The sequence below is a fragment of the Lathamus discolor genome, chromosome 2 (genome assembly GCF_037157495.1).
Source record: "Lathamus discolor isolate bLatDis1 chromosome 2, bLatDis1.hap1, whole genome shotgun sequence".
NCBI classification, from domain to species: Eukaryota; Metazoa; Chordata; class Aves; order Psittaciformes; family Psittacidae; genus Lathamus; species Lathamus discolor.
In genome coordinates, this window is record NC_088885.1 from 43,380,325 (window position 1) to 43,399,392 (window position 19,068).

Genomic DNA, 19,068 nt, shown 5'->3' on the forward strand with positions numbered 1-19,068 from the left:
ATAGCTTCATTATTAGGACAAGTCTGTGGAAGCTATAAACTAGTGCTAAATGATAAAAAAATATGGTCTCTGCGTTCCATCACTCTTGCATATTACAAGAAAACACCAGTTTTGTTTTGGTTAGTGTAAGGAAAGAAATGGAGACAAATGGATGTGCATTTACTTTCATATGTTAATTAATTTCTTGAATTAGCATTCTGAACCATGATGCCAGACTTCAAATCAATTTTTTTTACAGGAACTAAGGGATAATAAACACTAAAGAACATATACCTAAGCCCAGAACAACACTGTAAAATTTTATTGTATTAATAAAATGTGACACACCAACCTTTAAATTTTCCACTTTGTCAGAGGTAAAATAATCAGCACCATTTGCTGCCATTTATAACAAGCTGACATTTTTTCACATTTGAACTGTACTTTACAGTTCTATAAAGGCTCAGACAATACTTGCCTTACACAAAACCAAACACTCCGCCTGACATCCTTGCTGCTGCATAGTGAAATCAGTCTCTAACACCAAATACTGAAAATCATTTCATTCTGAAGTTTCAGGTCAGTATTTATGCACAGGCTCAAATGAAAAAAAATATGCAGAACACATACGTATTAGGATAGCCGTACTGCACCATCCTATCAGACTCCAGCTGTAAAAAGACCACTATGTGCTCAACTTTATGCGCTACAAATAGTTCTTTTTTATGTTCTCTTAAGTAATTCCATCAAATATATGGGCTTCCTGACACTGCAAAATGTTACAGACTAATAATTTTTCTTTGCAGAACAAGAGTGATTAACTCATTCCAGCATGTACCTTTTTTTTAATTTTGCAGTTTAGTGTTTAAACAAAAGATTAATCTAATTTTCAAAGGTACGGAATACTGAGTAACAAGATAATCATGGCATGCAAGTGATCAGCATCTTTGAAAACAAAAAAATTTGCTTTCATTTACTTGCCAGTTCCAAAAAAAAAGGAAAACGCCAAAATCCTCACAGATGGCACAGTAATAGAAATGTCTAGTTTGGTTTTTTTTTTTCCTCTAATGAAAACAAGATTTTTACTGTAAGTGTCCTCAAAGAACAAGATTACATACTCACTAAGGGCAACAGACTTTTAAGTAAAAAGTTGTACCTAATTTTTATTCCTCCAAGCTACAGTCATTTGTTAACCCACCTTAAAACAATGTTATGACAGAAAATGTTGAAAGCGAGCAATCATTTAAACACACCACTTCCAAAAATATTTCCTTCAAAATGGAAAAGTCTTTAGTTTTGGAACTTGGCTCCCAGAGCTGAAGAATCCACAGTTGTTTGAAACACTTATTGGTCTTTTAGGATTTGTTTCAACATATGTATTTCAGATTTAGTACACCACATACCATTACATTCTTATGCAAGTTAAATAGTTGATTCCTATTTGCATTCATACAGGGCAAGACTTGCTGCAGAGTTCTTGCTTGTACGGCTCAAAGCTGCTTCGAAATTGAAACTCCTCAAAACGTAGCTATTAGACACTGTGTCAACAAGGACACTTTAAAAGATCATACAATGTACTTTCATGACTATTCAAAAGCTCTCCTATTATCTCCAAGAATAACACATAAAACTGATTTAAAGTGACCTATCAAGTACAAATTAATAAAGAGAAAAGCTCATACAAAGATTTCATGTGGAAAGCTCATACAAAGATCTTATGTTCTCTCTTTCCTCCCCATCCCAAAAAAACTCTTAGCTACTCCAAGGAAGCCTGCATACTATGACACCTTGAATAACCTTTGACTAATTGACTGGTCTTTTGTATAGACATCAGCTTGGCAAGTCTTCAGTATTTCTATCTAGATCTTCATCAGCACCAGAGGAGGGATAGGAAGTATCTGGCAGGCAGTAAGGAAAGAACTCATTCCAGCACTAGGATGTCACTGGGCACGCTTACCATGTTTAACTCTTTAGTCACAGTCTGCAAGGTTAAGAGACCTGGCACTGGGGGAGGGGTGGCAAGAAATACTACAGGTGGCATTTTACATCTGCAAAAAGAGGACACAGTATCTCATTAAAAGACTGAATAAAGACTTTATAACAGAAGTCTACTTTCAACTCAGCTGTCCGTAAAACTATTGGAAACACCATTTGATTAACATATGTCAGCCTTTCATATTGTGTCTTGATAGTAGAAGAAAAAGTCCTCCATGTCCTAGGCAGTACGGATGCCCCCAAACATGCCGCTATATTATTTCGATGCTGTGATTCACTGTGTGACTGAGTTTAAAGTTTAACATTCAAAACAAGTTATGCCAATACATCATAATACACATACATGTGATATACAAGTCTATAGAGGTATATAGGAATATATGGAAATTTAGAATCAAGTACATCATCACCTTCTCTCAAAAGTTTAGAAAATTAAACTATTTCATAGTTTATCCTTAAGATCAATATGCTGCATTGAAGTGTTTTTTGTTTGGTTGGGGTTTTTTGTGTTTTGGTTTGGTTTTTATTTTTGGTTTGGTTTTTTGTTTTTTTTTTTAAAACAAAATCATATTTGAACTCCCATGTTCCACAGCAAGCAACTAAGAGCTAGCAGTGAAGCTTCTCACTGCTTTTTAGTAGTACTAAATTTCATTCAAATTAACAGCTTTGAGTTCTATTAAATCAGCCAATACTTGATGTGATGCTGGGCTGAGAAGCCACAGAACCTTCCATCTTACAGTAAATGCACGCAACACATACACTCCACTAGCTAGCCTGGCCGCTGGCACAGCTACACTTGAGCAGTACACCATGGAAGTCTGCTTTCGGCAAAGGACATCTGGCATCACTAGGATGTCAGCCATTTGTGTAATTACAGCTTTTGGTCCAATGAACATAGCTATATATTTAAGCCTCTGGTTTAGAAACAGTATAGGCTGTTATACTTTCAAATTTACCACAAAACTACACATTGCTTACCAAAAAAACAAACAAACAAAAAAAAGATTAAAATTTGTTGCAGCTGCCAGACCATTTGAATTTAAATTTGTGTCCAAGAAGTGTAGCAGTTTTAAAGAGTTTACCATCAGTAAATATAATTGCACACATTTTCTGATTCCATGCTGTTAAATCAGTCTGGCATAATGCAAAACATTAACCCAAAACAGTTTAGAGAAATTTCATTCTACTCTAAACAAACTTTCCAAGTCACCATAAATATGTTGATACCAAAATGAATACCCTTTCCAATACCAGCAAGTTATATTTTAAAAAATTAAATCTGATAGCAATTAAAGCTAGTCATACGACTCATACTTTCCCAAGTCTTTCATATTAGCATTAGCCTAAAAGCCATTTAATGCCTCTGGCAGCTGGGGACGGGGAGAATTCAAGAATGCATGGTAAAATACTGTCTTCATTTATTAATTCAGTGTAAATTTTGCCCCAGCTCATGTTTCGGTTTTCACAAAAATCTAGCCATAGCTGTGCATTTCAACACGGTGAGAAATTTACGTAGCCTTGCAATCATGATGCACCCACAGGCATTTACATGCTACATTTGTGGCAGCACACCTATGCCTAAGCGGTATGCATCAGTATGAAGCAAGCGAGCAAAGGCTTTCCCCCTGCTTTGTTTCCACTGCAGCATGTCAGCAGGGAAGCAAAGGCAGTCTGGAGCAGGATTCAATCGCCCTGCAAGCCTTTGCCCTGGCAGCCTCCAACGGAAGAGCTACTCCCAGAAATCTTTCCTTCATCACTCTCCTAAATTCCCTTTCTCCTCATCTCGTAACAATGAATGCATATCTTTGGCCATCACTTTATGTTATTACATTTTTTTTTAACAGGCTGTAAAAATAGAAGTCCCTGATTTCCATCTCCCTCCTTATTCTGAAAACTGGTTTAAAAGGCTAAAATCTTTAGCCTCTTTAGCCACTTCAGCCTGATTTGTCCTTATTCCCCTACAGATGTTTCTGATGTCCCCTTCTCAGCTCAACTAGCTACTGAACTTTTTCATGTTATTACTCTTCAGGTTTTTTTCCTCCACCTTTTCACCCTTTGCATTATCAAACATTCTTAGAAAAAGATTATGTCGAAACTAGCAAGCTGATTGAAAAACAGTTGTAAATAAAGGGAAGACATCTACATGAAAACAGTAAAAGCAAGGATAGCATCTTTCGGTGTTCAGGTGATTGCAAAATCATCTTTGAACTTTGCATTGCTTGCAGTGGCCTCACTTCACTGGGAAGTAATCCATATAGACTACATGGCTATCATATTAACATGATATTCTATCAAAGTATTTCTACCAGTATTCAATACACACACATCAACAACATGTAGCTTCAGAAGTCAAGATGATTCTTAAAGAATCACAGTATATGCTACTAAAAATGAAGTTCAGAAAAATAGCCACCATTTAGAACAAACTCCATAACTTTATTTTGTATTATTACAGAACCAAGAAGAAAATCCCAGACCTAGAAATACTATAAAGGCCTTTTGAACTTACAATTTGGTTAGTAACAAATGTGTTGGGTTTTTTGAATTTAAAAAACTAACATGCATTTAGTTTTACAGGCTTGTAATACTGAAGAAACTACACTATCTGGCACAGCATTAGCTCCTATATGTACTCAAGAAGAAACTAAGTAAGCCCTGCACATTTTTTCTTTCTATAATTTACAATATTGAAATTCAAAAACTGCTTCTGACTTTCATTAAATTTAAGCAATTTCAGACAGTGTTACTTGGTGGCCAAATCTGGCCCATAAAATGTGACTTTCCTGCTGACAATATATGAATCAAAATCACAAAGTCTGCTTTGCACGTTCATGCACTAGTTTTTAAGGACGAGCAAAAAGCATTTTTAAACTTGTCAGCTGAGCAAGCTTGATACAGGGATGAGAGGAAAGAAATCTGTAACAATTTTATGATGTTTTTCACACTAAAACAACACTTAAAGCATAATGATGTCATCTTGATTTCACCAAAGTTAGCAGTGAAGCTGCCATCAATTACTACAAAGCCAAGACTGCAAATGTAAGCCTTCCTAAGTATATCAGACATGCAAATGCCAGATCTTGCAGACTTCCTTTACCTGCAAAAGCGCAAGTAGTCTTTCTCAGTCCTCAAACTCTATTTGGTGGGCTTACACACAGATTTCAGACTTTTACAACACAAAAAATATTTAAAGCTTCAAAAGCAGCCTCAAGCTCAGCCTTACTTTTGAGATGGCTGCTTTAAGATAACTTTGACCTGACACTGACAGGACTATAAACCTTCAGGGAGGAGTAGGACCATGCACATGTTAAAAAAAAATATCTACATTATACAAAATTAGGGTTTCTATACAGCTAACAGAGAATGGAATACAGCGTATGTACACACATAAGCACTTCTCTTCTGTCTTTAAGAAGTCAGGTCAGACTGGTAAAGTACAAGATTAAAGTGACAATATTTGCAACATTTTGTTTAAAATGTTTCTCTTAAACTCTTGTTAATCCCTCTCAAAATAGGTATAAGAGGTATGGCCTCTGTACAGAAGACTATACAGGTTAAAATATGGTATAACAAAAGCACATATACAAAGGAAGCAGCTGAAAGGACATGGCAACATCACAAATGAAGTCTGCTGACAAAGTAAAAGCAACGTAAAATTAACACGAGCAGATCAACATTCAGCCTGATCACACATGGCCCATCATGAACACTACTGTGCTTCCGACAGTGGTCTGATGCCTAAGACTATACTAAAAATAATAATAAAATATAATGTTTCCATACTAGTTTCGAGTTTCCAACAGTTCATGACTTGGCAACTTTCCAATATATACAGATTATGCATTTCTGTAGGTTGCCCTTAATGAATTTTTTCACTCATTCTTAAATCCAGGCTTACTTTTACTTCACCAGCGTATGACAGAAAATAAGCTAGATGGGGGTTTTGTTTGAATCGTTAATAGAACAGCCTTAAACAGACTAAATGAAGTTGCATCCCTTTCCTAAAGGTGCATTTTCGTTAGGTCTCCACCAAGTGACTTGCTAACTCCACAATGTCCCAGGTAGTCCTTTCATGGACTAGAGCAGTTTCAGCTCGCTACATGTCACAAAACCAGCTTATGCAGGTAAGGCGAGAGGGAAACCAGTCTATGCACCAAGGAACAACGGAGGTAAGAAAATCCAAAATTTTTTGTGTTTCTCTTTTTTTTTTTAACCTAAAAGTAAGAGTAATGGCAGAAAAACAGGCTCTGATTAGAAACCACCTGTATCACGAGCAGGACAAAAGAGCACAGTTTGATGTAATCACTCAAAAAATACTTAAAAACTTCTCATCCACACGAGGAAAAATCATAAAGAAAGTGAAAGAAAATAAATCATCCCCTTTTCCCTCCAAATATAAATTTTTATTTAAAGAAACAATTTACAACTTGCATCAGTAAACAAATCGGATTTAACAAGCACTGTTATTTAACAGATGGTATCAATGGTGCGTATCATATTTTACTATAGATTTCCTGGGAGAATCAGCTTTCTCACACACCATAACTATCTATTGAAGGTGTATTTGAAGCATCATATGTATTCAATAGCACAGCGAAACATGTTTTTAGAGACATTTTAACACACAGGTTTAAAATTAGGAATCTGTTTTACACATTTTGGAGCCCTTTTCCTTCTTTATTCAGAGAGTGTATGTCCATGACTATCACTTTTGGACATGCTAACAATCTTCAACAATAAAACAAGCAAAACTGTCAGCAACAGGCACCAGCCATCACACATCCCACTGCTGTTCATCTCATCATGTTCTTGAAACTTTTAAAATGTCAGAAAGCATCTGGCCAAGTAACAACTACTCAAAAAAAAAAAAAAAAAAAGAAAAGAAAAAGAACAAAAGGCAGGTTTTGGAAGGACACAAAGGCTTGTGTGATAAAGAAAACAAAGATAGAGAATGGAAAATCAGACCACAGTAACCTTACACATTTTCAAAATTCAGCTTTCGCATACTAAACAGCTTCAACTGCACTTATTTCCATGGGGGCAAGGGGAGAAAAGAAAGATATGTAGAAGTAGATTTTGGCGAGGTGATAGTCAAATCCCTTTAATACAGGAACAGGGAAACAAAAAAAGCAAATAAAACCAAACACAACCCTCCCTCCCCATGGTAATAAATAAACAAACACACACACCCAGCTCCAAAGATTAATCTTTTCATCAAAGAAATCTGACATGGATTGGAGGTGTGGAAAAAAAATTATTGCACTGTACAGTCTATTTAAAGTAAGAATCCAGTGCAGTTCCTTATATATATATTTTTTGGATTCCTGACTCAAAGTCTCCCTCTTCATTTTCAAAATACTGCTGTAACTTCTAGCGCAAAAACCTATGTGACCTAGCATAACAAGCACATGGTGGAAAGCAGAGATCTTTGTATTGCAACCCCAGCTGGATCACCTATTTACCAAACACCCTGAAGCAAAAATACTAACTTTAGTTGTTCCTAAAACAGGGACAAAAATATTGGCAGAGAGAATGTACATGCAAGAGCAAGATGAGATTTAACCTTTGAATATAGCTTAATATTGTGACGAAGAAGGTGAAAGTTATCGAAAGCTACATATCCGCAATCCCACTGCCTGCAGTCAGAAACTGGAATCTGATGTGGAAGGCAAGGGAAAGAAGAGGACTTGAGACAGTATTTTTCTTCTCCTAATTTGTTAAAGAAGTGTCAAAACTAAACAGTCTGTATTCAGAAATAACTCCACTGATAACTGCAACTCACAGAGGGGATAGTCTAGACTGCTGCAAATATTAAGGCATGTATGATATCATCCCTTTTTTCACCTCCTTTTTCAAGTTAACATTGTAGGAATCATGCTCAGAGGTGAGTCCAAATTCTTCGGATCCCTATATATATCTACTTGGAATTCTTTATTTTATTTTTTTTTGGGGGGGGGGGAGCGGTTAGGGATGAAGGGAAAAGCAGGTTGTGGTGGGACTTTAAAAAATTAATTTATTTTACCCATGGTATTTCATATATCTAAATTAATTTCAGGGAGAAAAAGTTATGTTTGAAGTCTTAAATAAAATATCTGCTGAGACCGTAATTAATTATCTTACTTGACGATTTCTTGAAAAAGAGACTGTAGACTTAACAAATAAGATCTGGAGGAAACATGCAGTCCTCCTTGGCTTGCGTACCTGTGTCACTTCCAGATCCAGCTGATAACGCTGGCATGATTCAGTCTGCAGGTTTTCACAGGAACGTCAGAGTAGCACTCTGTAGCCAGAAGGCAGAAGTTAATTTCAGTTTAACTGCTTGCAGCCAAGTTGTCTATGAAGATTTATATTATCTCCCAGTTTCTCCTAGAGAGAACAGAAACAGAATTTTACAATTAAGAACATTGTTAAACTGTAAATTACTGCAGCTAAGCAAGTCCAATCATTATCACAAAATGAGCTTTTAACACTCTCAAAACAAAGTACTTTGCATTTAAGACTGTTAAGATTTTTTCCCCCAGGTGAAAAAAGTTTTGTTTTCTTCAGTCTAGCCTATAATCCCATTCTGCTGTAAAAATAACACATTTCTCTCAAGTAAACTATGGTCTTTAGTCTGTCAGGTATTTTGGAAATAAAGTCAAGGGTTATTTTGTTAAAACAGTGAATAATTTAAGTCACTCAAATTTCATTACTACTTACCCCAGAAAAAAAAATGCTTACTAGCATGGTAATTTATTCAGCGTTTCCACTTAACCTCCTTTCAATTGTTTTTAGTTTATTTCAGGATCTAAAATGCAATTTCTATAGTTTTTATTTAATCTGGACATATAATCTAAATTTTAACTGAAGTTGTAAAAAGCAGGACAGGGGCAAACACTTCTCTAAGGTAAACAGCAGTCTGATTCATGGAGCTGATGGAGCCATTATCATGCAGACCATGTAAGGAATTTTTCTGTAACTCCTTACTACAAAGTCACTATTTTTATAAGACATATTTTTTAATAATTGCATAGGCCTGCTGATACTAAATTTTGGGTCTTTCTTTTAACTGTGGTTTTGGGGTTTTTTTCAGACAATTCAGAGCAAATGTAACAAAAGTAAAAAACTATTTCAAATATAAGTGAACATATTTAAATTTGAGTATGTTAAAATATGAAACTGGAACCCCAACTTTTTAAAAGAAATTCAGAGTGAAGACTGGAAATGTCCACTAATAGCAGGGCAAGGGCTTACATGTCTGCAGGGAGAAGAAAGGGCAAGGGGGAAGTAGAAGCTAACAGAAAACAAGGGTTTTCTCCAGATTTCAGTAAACAAAAAGGATCCTTGAAGAAAGCAAGCAACATAGTTCTGCAAAAGAAAATAAACAAACAGAAGAGCATTTTGCTGCTGATGATGCTGGTTTGGTCTTTGTTGATTTTTATTTTTTTTAAAAACCACATTCATATCAATCAGATGACTTTTTAAGTCATCTTGGCTCTGAAAGCATGTATTTTGGACACATTTGGACTTGGCAGCAGTCTTGTTGAAGAGTAATATACAGGTGCTGTAAACACTGTATCCTGTTCAAAACTCTGGTTTTCACAAAAAAAGTAAAAATTAAAAAAATTCCCACATTGTTTAGAGTATTGCAACATATTAAGGGCCACCCACAAGATTTTGTTTATTAAATTTTAAATGAATTATTAGATACAAGCTAGCTGTTAACTCATGCCTAGGCATAAGCCTATAGTTTAAATAGTCTGGCAACTTTTTAAAGGGCTTTCTGGGTGGTGGTTGGGGGGGGGGGGGGGGGGTGTTGTTATCAGTGGGGTTTTTTGGGGTTGGTTTTTTTTTCCCTTCTCTAAGCATTTACCAGAAAAAGCTTTTTGCGCGTCAGCTTTCAAACTGCAGTGACACCGATTTTTGTGGGGTTTGTTTTGTTTTGTTTTTTCTTTATTTAAGAAGGCAAATACAGAAGTTATGACCCTGGGTAACTTCTTTTATGATGGAAAGATAAATAAAACTTAAAAAAACAATCTATTAAGACTGCTTTAGGGTTTGGGGTTTTTTTAGTAATAAAACTTTGTGGTGAAGGAAAAAATAAAAGTAAGATTTCACTAAAAAAAAGCATCAGGTTCCAAAAACCTGTTTTGACATTCATCAAATCAGCACAAAGCCTCTTAACTCAAAATTTAAAACAGAGAGATAGAAGTTAAGTATTTCAGAGCAAAAACTCGTGATGACAAAGTTGTAAAACATCTATATGCAAAGTCAGTCGTGTACATCTTAAAAGAAAGGGGATTGGGGGGGGGGGGGGGAAGACAAAGATACCCTAGCCAAGGCCACACTGTACCAATTAAGAAACATACTCACTTTGCATTAATTCTGCTTGTTTTCTTTCTAACACATACAAGTGCCGTGAAGGAGAAATCATGATCTAAGCTCACTTAGTCCCCAGCATGAGCACAGCCATATGAAGGATGGAGGTATTTTTAGTTTTCACATGTGTAAGAAACCAGTTAAGCCAAAATGATTTACCATTAATGGGGCATCTTCGGTTTATACGCAGCTGAAAGTATTTTCATCTATTTCAAATAAATAAGTAAAGCTAAACACGCACTGCATTCTCATCATAAGTGCATTATTGTTAATCAGAAATTCAGGCTTCTTAAAAAAGGTCACTGTGAAATGTGAAAAGTCTTGCTGATCTACATACATGTCATGTATTTAAACTTGATTTCTTTATTTTTCTTCATTTCATGGTAAATCATTCAATATTTTAAAAAATTCAAGCTCATTATTTAAGAAACTTCTATACGGCCTAAAGTTATTCCCCACAGATCCTAAATATATATTAATGAAAAATAAATGACCTGATGAAATCCTTTACCAGTAAAATACTTAATATTTTGCTGGAATGGAATGGGGATTTTTTTTATTTTATTTTTTCTAACTTGCAAATTAAGCTACATTTTTGCAGTGATGATGTTATTTTCTTTGGCTCGCTCTATTTAAAATGCTTTGGAAGTTTTTGCCGGAGCCCGGCCATAGGCATTGCTGACTGCTGTATGGAATCGATTTGCTGCAACACAGAAATACCAGCTGTTACAATATGTCCTGAGAGGGATTACCGAATATTCTTAAATTGAAGTTCAATCCATCTTTCCATAAAAATCAGAAGCAAGCGCCAGGAACGTAACAGCAGTATCAAGTGCACCTGAGGCATTTACAATACCCAGCAGGACTGTTACAACCAGCCTTTAAAAAGGGCTTATTTCTGAAATTTCATTATTCCAGTCGTACTTTGCTTCTATATATCGCACTGTATCGGGTTCTGCTGGCACCCACGCCGTGCAAACAGCGAAGGACGCGGGACGGCCCAGCGTGCTGCCACAGCAGCGGCTCCCGTCTGACCCCTAGCGGCAGCGAGGCACCGGCACCGGGGCTGCCTCGCCTGACGAGGAGCGGGCCCCACACACCCCTTCACGGCTCCCGCAAGCTCTGGAAAGGAGCCTCTCCGCAGGTACGAGCGCACTTCGGTCACGTCTGACATTCATTACAGATGCCAGCAGAAGGAACCGAAACGTCTCCCTACCTGTCGGCAGCCCCCGCACGCTACACAAGCCCGTTGGCCAAGCCAGACACAGCCCCAGTTCGGTTCACTGCCAGGTTCATTAAGGCGACACAACCTCCAGGGGTGCCAAATCCCCCCGTTATAAATAGGCAGGAGTGGGGCAGACACCCTCTGGGAACAACTTCCAAAACGGCAAAATCCCAGAATTACAGCTTTCCAAGGGAACTGTTCTTCTGCATGCTCCACAGATAAGAGAGGGCCCCGTACCAAGAGATGAGGGGATACATCTTGCTCCCCATCACTCATGCTGCCAATACAGCGGGGCTGGTAACAATGGACAGGGAAGTCAGATAAAACAAGAGAGTGAGGGGCAGTTGAAGAGTGCCAAGATGAACAGCCTCCCACATCATTTTAGCTCTAATAGCTTCTTTCTAGCATCCTCTATTGCTTTTGGATGGAAGCGACTCCATTAGTCAGGCACACATTTTGTTTTAGTTCATTTTTCTACAAAACATGAGGGAGGGAGACATTCAAATTTGTCTTTATGGCAAGAATCATTCATTTGGAGACAGCATGCATGAAGTCTTGAGACTACCTTTGACTCTCCCTCCAAGCCTCAATAAACTGCATAGTATTTATTTCTTAAGTTATTTCACAAGTTACTTAATGTTTTTGGCTCTTTAATGAAAACAAATTGATTTTATTCACCTTTAAAAAGCAGGCTGAAGATTTTTGACTGATTTAAAACAGAGAAAAATAGAAGAAGTATGAACGCAGCAATGTTACTGAATCGGGGGGGAGGGGACAAACATAAAAGTGGGTTGTTTGGTACAAGCAACACTCAAACTGTTTTTCCTAAAGGATGCTACAGTTATGAAGACTATAACCTTGACTTCCAGAACTAAACCAGCATGCCTGCAAATGGTATTTGAACTACCAGATAGAGATTTCATGTGGAGACAGGAAATTTGACAGCCATTCGGTCTTGTATTTGTCACGGGGCCTCAAGTAATTGAATGACTAGTGGCAGGTATACAAGTCTCCGAAAGCTAGTCAGCACAGGAAATTGCCAGAGGAGGTTTTCTAGACTGGGAGAAGTAAATCTGTTTTGGTAGACAAAAATCAGAATTGAAAATGGTGGTCTACTCTTGGAAATTGTAATGTAATGAGATCTACTGAATCCTTAAACTCTTCTCAGGAAGCTTCCACCTCCTCAATCACAGGGTCTCCGACAGGCTACTGGAACCTGCCTGCAACTCCTGACAAGTTTCCAAAGCTGGTCAACCGCCCTTACAGGCGGTACGTGCATGTTGTCAACAGGAACCTTCAAAAAAATCTTGAACTGGAATTACTGCATAGAGCACACAGCACACAAACACGATGAGACTTCAAAGGCACTGAGAGCAAGAAGCTACCCCTGTGACTCACCCAGCTGTGGGTATAATGGAAATTAAGAGTGGCAAACAACTCTGGGTATAGAGTCCAATAAACAAACCAGGAATATCTATGGCAACTACCAAATGTTATTAACCAGTACACCAACACAGAGAACATGGCCTGTCCCAAACTGAAAAGGCCAAGAGCTGCCTTCACTAACTTTCTCCTGGCCTTGCCATCATATCAGTCTTAAACCATTAGAAGAATTTTAGGCTTCTGCATAATGTTCTTCTGTTCTATCAGTGTTCTTCATTTTTTTTAGCTTACACCATAGGGATGTTAGAAAAAAAAAAAAACTTTGTTAAAAGGCTGTTAGAATAACAAATAAGAATTTAGACACTCTTAAGCATCCACTGAGGATGTATTAACTGCTTAACTTCTAACACATTTGTGGGGATGCCTTTAACAAACACACGGTTTGGAAAAACCATACCAAACCTGAACTCATTATATCTTGTAGTTCCATAGCTTAAATTTAATTGTGCAGCCCAAATGCATCAGAAAACAGATCTCTCTGGTTTCTACTTACTGGATTTTTTTTGCAGACAGAGAAAAAATAATATTATCTAAATGCTAAAACGTACAACTACTATTAATAGAGTACTGAAGAAGTCACATGCTGAAAAACATTAAGACATTAGAAATGAAACCCTATTATTCCATGATGGTTATTTCCAAGAGTAAAAATTTCCAGGTATCACTATAGTGAGTAATTTGACCAACACCAGAACGAAGCAAGGCTGATTTCCAGTGGCCTTTCTAGCTACATATCTAGGATACATGCTTGGGCCTTTACAATTTTATTCTCTTCCTTTTCAAGGGTGAGCTCCCACTATACCTTTCCCTCCTTGGCTCAGTAACAGAAGATGCAAAACTCTAGTCACTACCTGACCATCCACTTCTAAAAACATACCAGAAACTCATGTATTGAGGTCTTTCCTATTTCATTATGTTTGGCTGGATTTGTTCAAAGGGCTCAGAAGACATACAGGAGAGAGAAAAGAGTACAGCATAAGATTTGCTTCCTTCACTTCAGTGGTAGGAAGGTTCCTTGAAGGGCTTAATCTCATGTCAATTGGAAAAATTTCACTTACTTAGGCACTCCAATAGCAACACTGAGATTGATATCCTAATTTTCTTGTTATAGACAGTCTTCCCCCATGATATTCCTTCACTCAGATGGGGACCATAACACAAAACCTGTTTATCCTACCATCTTTATCTAAACCCTCGCTACATACAAATCTGAAGTCCATTCCTTCAACAAGTCAATCTAATGTAGAACTAGAAATAAAATATATCATACATTAAAGTATAAATTATCTTACAGGCAATATAGTTATTAATTTATATATAAATTATAACCTACTGTACATTAAAAGTTTTAGAGAGATCCCTGCTGCCTTAAAACCCAGCCATGCCAGAAGTGAAATACATTCAGTAAGCAGTGATACTGCAACAGCGGCAAGACTGTTTGCAACCTGCATCTTCCCTGTCTTTAACACAAAAATCCCTACCTGAGCTCTGACCAGTCTCAGAGTTTAAATTCAGTGTTGGAATTCAGCACATTCCTTTAAATGCACGAAAACATTCCTGAAAATACATACACTAAACCTACCCGTTTAATTTAAAACTGCATCACTGGAGTCGATGTCAGATACCCTTAGATGGATCCAATTTTCTGCAAATAAAACCTAACAACTGACAGAATAACATTAGTTTAATAAACTAGTTTAATAAAACTATTCATTAAAATGTGACCTAAACTATGTCTGAGATCAAAGGTTGCTCTTTTGGTTTGAGTTATGGGTTTGGGCACACTTTTAACACTTTTCCCCTAGCTGCAAACCATTCCTTTTCTTGGAAAATACCTGTCAGCAGGTACCACAGCCTCTCCGTTAATTACTTGCACAAACAGTTTTGTTCTGGCATGGTTTCTTGACAGTCTGTTTGAAAAATGTAACTACAGCAAACGATAAACCTTACTGCCCCCCCAAAATGCTGAAAAAAAAATTGACAACCGTAACATTTTCTATAAATGAGAAAGTTCAGCAAATCCTGCTGCAATGAGTCATTAGATAACCTCAGCACTCCCCAAGAGACACTTTGCACCAAAGGGCTCTGCAAATTTCGGTTTTAGAAACATACTCCATATTTCAATAGTATTATAATGCAGCTTGATCCCACATCTACAAAAGCCAATGGAAAATCTCTAGTAGAAATAAAAGCAGGATTAAGTCCATGCCTAATAAAAGAGTAAATATTTATTTAAATAGCTTAGCCAAGTATTTTTGTCAACAGCATAATTTACTTCGTAGTCCTGTGTCTCAACAAATCATGCATGCACCGATTCTGAGGTCTGTTAAACAGCCATGTCCAAAAATTATCTTCAGGAATATATAAGTATTCCAGTACTATTATTTCAAATTCAGAAATACCCCTTATAATGTTAGAATGTTAGTTTTCAAACTCATAAATTTGTACATCTCTAGAGCCATGTAAGGCACAGATATTTTACAATTTTTCCATATTCTATTTCAAAAGTTTTGACCACCCCTTCTCTTTAAGATTAACTAATCTTCTTCTCCTTTGTTCAGCATAACTTTCCATAATCCAATTCTGTCAAAACATGGAATTATTTTCTTGATGGAGGAGAAAAATGGATAAAGAGAAGAGATGAATGAATAATTAAACAATACATATTCTTGTTTTCTGAATGCAAAAGCAGAGTAAACCCCACTTTCTTAACATATGTTTTTACAAAAAAACTAAAAACCTTATTACAATGATTTTCATTTTAATTAGTTTCAGATTGCTTTCTTTAATGTGAAGTTGTAAAATTTAATATGAGCAATCTGAAAAGGATATGCCTTTAGCTCAATTCTGGAAAAAAAGTTTTTATTTAGTAAGTGGTAATTTATTAGTTATATCTTGAGCATAAGTAACAAAATACTTCCTTATGTGTACATGTACACAGTAAAAACAAGGCACCGCATATGGACAGAGAGTCAGAGGAAGTGTATGCGTTTGATTTCTACAAGTTTACATGTTTTGCAAGCCAAATTTCTCTGGGATGCGAGGCTTGTAGAAGAAAACAAATGTGAAGCTGAATAGCCAGGCAATGACACGTTCCAGAGCCCTTGCAAGGCTGGTACAGAAGGCACACCAGACACTCCTTCCACTCTTCTGTTCCTCCCTGGAAGCTCCCTGTAGCCAATCTTCATCCTTGAATTCTCAAATTCCATCTAACTCCCAAATGCCATCACTGTGCTCTCCTCCTGCTTCATACCCTCCCCTCCTCCACAGCGAGCTCTGGGAGCACCACTGCATCGAGCACACTGTTATTTGTCACCCAGGACACACTTCCTCCCAGTTTTATTTTTATTTTCTTTATTTGCTTCATTTCCCTCTTTCTAGAAATGAAGCTCTCCTTTCTCAGACCTTGCTGACCCAATTCCATCTTGCACTTTCTTGCTTCACATCTATGTCCATCTTACCCCTTCCCTACTCTTACATGAATTTATGATCCTCCACTAACAAAATTAACTTTTACCTCTCTCTTTACAAATATCCCCACCTCCTGACACTTTGCTTTTACCTCCTTTACAGTTTCTATTATCGACAAGCAAGTCCTTGCTATACTACTCTCCAAACATATCCTTTAACGCCCTTCGCCTTCTTCTAGAACTTGAATTTGCCTAGTTAATACAGGCAAGAAACCTTAAATGTATAACACATGTAAGCAGTTGCAGATAGAAACAGATCAGATGGGGAGATTTTTCTTCTTACAGCTCTGTACCATCTCCAGGCTAGAGCCACCCTCAGAGCAAAATTTTCCTGTGCTCTGAATTACATATTATCAATGCAAAAAAAAAAAAAAAAAAAAAATTTGGAACTAATCATAGATGTAGTTTCCAAACTTATATAATTCAAAAGGGATACAGTTAGAGTTCGCCTTCACTGCAGCAATTTAAGCCTGATTTATTCCATGAGTACAGTAACACTGCACATTTTAGTTACACACAAATTTAATTAGCAGAAAAGAGACCAATTAGAATTAAATGTAAGTTCTGTCTTGCCAACCCGTATAGCTTAAGTTACATTCCCATCGCAGAGTGCCAGTCTCTCAGATTCAAGTCGTATCTTCAAGTTTAAAGCCACTTAATTCAAATCTGAGATACTGAAAATGGATGAAAAAGAGTCAGGTTCAAGGCAATGGGTAAATTGTATGTCAGGTTCACACTGCAGTGAAGACAAGCTCTCAGATTTCATATCATTTGGCAAAAAAAAAAAATCATATTCAATCTTTATGAAGAAAATTATTTAAAATTATATAAGGTCAATAAACACAAATGGCAACAGAACTTAGCTTGGCACTGTTACCTACATGAAGAATTTTTTCTGTTTTTCTTGTTCAGCTCACAGCTTAATACATTACTTTATGTCTTAATGTATACCAAGAAAACACAGGATATGCAGAGTCCAAGTTAATGTTGCTGTTGGAAGCTTAATGTTTGCATTTCCTGGATTTTGCAATTTTAACTAGGCGAACAATACTGCATTGATTCTATTCTGGCATTTGCTATGAATACCAAAGTATTTTTTCTTGCGTTGTCTGAAACGACATAAATCAGAGCTGAGCTACTGCTGATAGTGAACCTTTGACATTTTTTTGTTACTCACAGTGGTCTCTCCAGCTTACATACCTTGCAGTTCACTATGTAATGACAAAGGTGATGCTATACAAATCAGTCAGCATACTTGCTCCAGCAAGCATACCTATGTAGAAGTGTAGAAAGAATTAAAACCTAAATTCTGATGCTTTGAAAAATAAAAATATTATGAATACAGAAGTTTTGATGGAAGCAAAATATTCTACAGCAAAAATGTTTCTTTGAGATGGTGTCATTGAAGATTCCCTAATAACAACTGAAGAAATTAAGATGGGAATGTGCACCATTCCTGTATGTGTCATATACTCCATTACACTCCTATGCAAAGGTGTAACCAGAAACAGTTTAATCTTCTTTCTGAACTGAAAGGCTAAAAATACCTGGGAAGCCAGAAAATAGAGGGATGACAGGTAGCTGAATTCAGCTAAGTGGTTCGTTGAGGAATCACATCTATTAAACAAAACTTACAGTCACCAAGTAACTGGTCTCTTCAAGTACTTATTGATCTGTTTGTTGCATTAGTATCCTTGAGATGGTGAGATAAGGAACTGAACAGTGGCTACTGCTCATGTGGCACTCTTTGGCTTGTATTTTGACAGATAAAGGTACTGACAGACATCAGCTGAATATTTATCATACTGAATTCTCAGAATTAAGAAATTCACTGTTCTGGTTTGGTGTTGTTTGTTGGAGTTTGGTTTGGTTTTGGGCTGGTTGTTTTTGTTTGTTGGGATATTTTTTATTTTTTTTTTTTTTAACAGCTAAGGTAAGAAATCTGTCTCCAGTGCCACCTGTTCCAGGAAGGTTATTACATTTGGGACCGATGTTGCATGGAAGACTCGGGTACTGCCCTACCAAATTTATATATCTACAGAACTGCAACATTTCTCTGGAGATTTGCAATAACATTGAAAAGGCTATGAAAGAAGAATGATTAAATAAACACAAACAGCAAGGAGGCCTCCTCTCTCCTACCACTCCCTAGATGGAAGGAAGGGGAAAAAAGGGGTCACAATATCTGCATCAACTGTAAAGCCCTTTCAATGTTCTTAAAAGACCCACTTCTCTTTCCTGATTGTATGATGATTTATAGGTCTTCGTATCAAGTGAACATGAGCCAGCAGTGTGCGCTCGCAGCCCAGAAAGGCAACCGTATCCTGGGCTGCATCAAAAGTAACGTGACCAGCAGGTAGAAGGAGGTGATCCTGCCCCTCTACTCTGCTCTGCTCTTGTGAGACCTCACCTGGAGTATTGTGTGCAGTTCTGGTGTCCTCAACATAAAAAGGACATGGAACTGCTGGAACAAGTCCAGAGGAGGGCCACGAGGATGATCAGGGGACTGGAGCACCTCCCGTATGAAGACAGGCTGAGGAAGTTGGGGCTGTTCAACCTGGAGAAGAGAAGGCTGCGTGGAGACCTCATAGCAGCCTT

The 19,068-nt window shown here is 37.2% G+C and overlaps 1 protein-coding gene across 3 annotated transcripts in view; it reads right to left on the reverse strand.

The window, feature by feature from the left end:
• Nucleotides 1–19,068, reverse strand: part of MPP7 (MAGUK p55 scaffold protein 7) — a 156,229-nt gene that overhangs the window by 105,412 nt on the left and 31,749 nt on the right. For all 3 annotated transcript variants that reach the window (XM_065666648.1, XM_065666649.1, XM_065666647.1), the window contains exon 2: nt 8,176–8,340. In XM_065666648.1, the coding sequence (XP_065522720.1) occupies nt 8,176–8,212 (37 nt within the window). In that variant the 5' untranslated portion in view covers nt 8,213–8,340. The remainder of the gene's footprint in view (nt 1–8,175; nt 8,341–19,068) is intronic.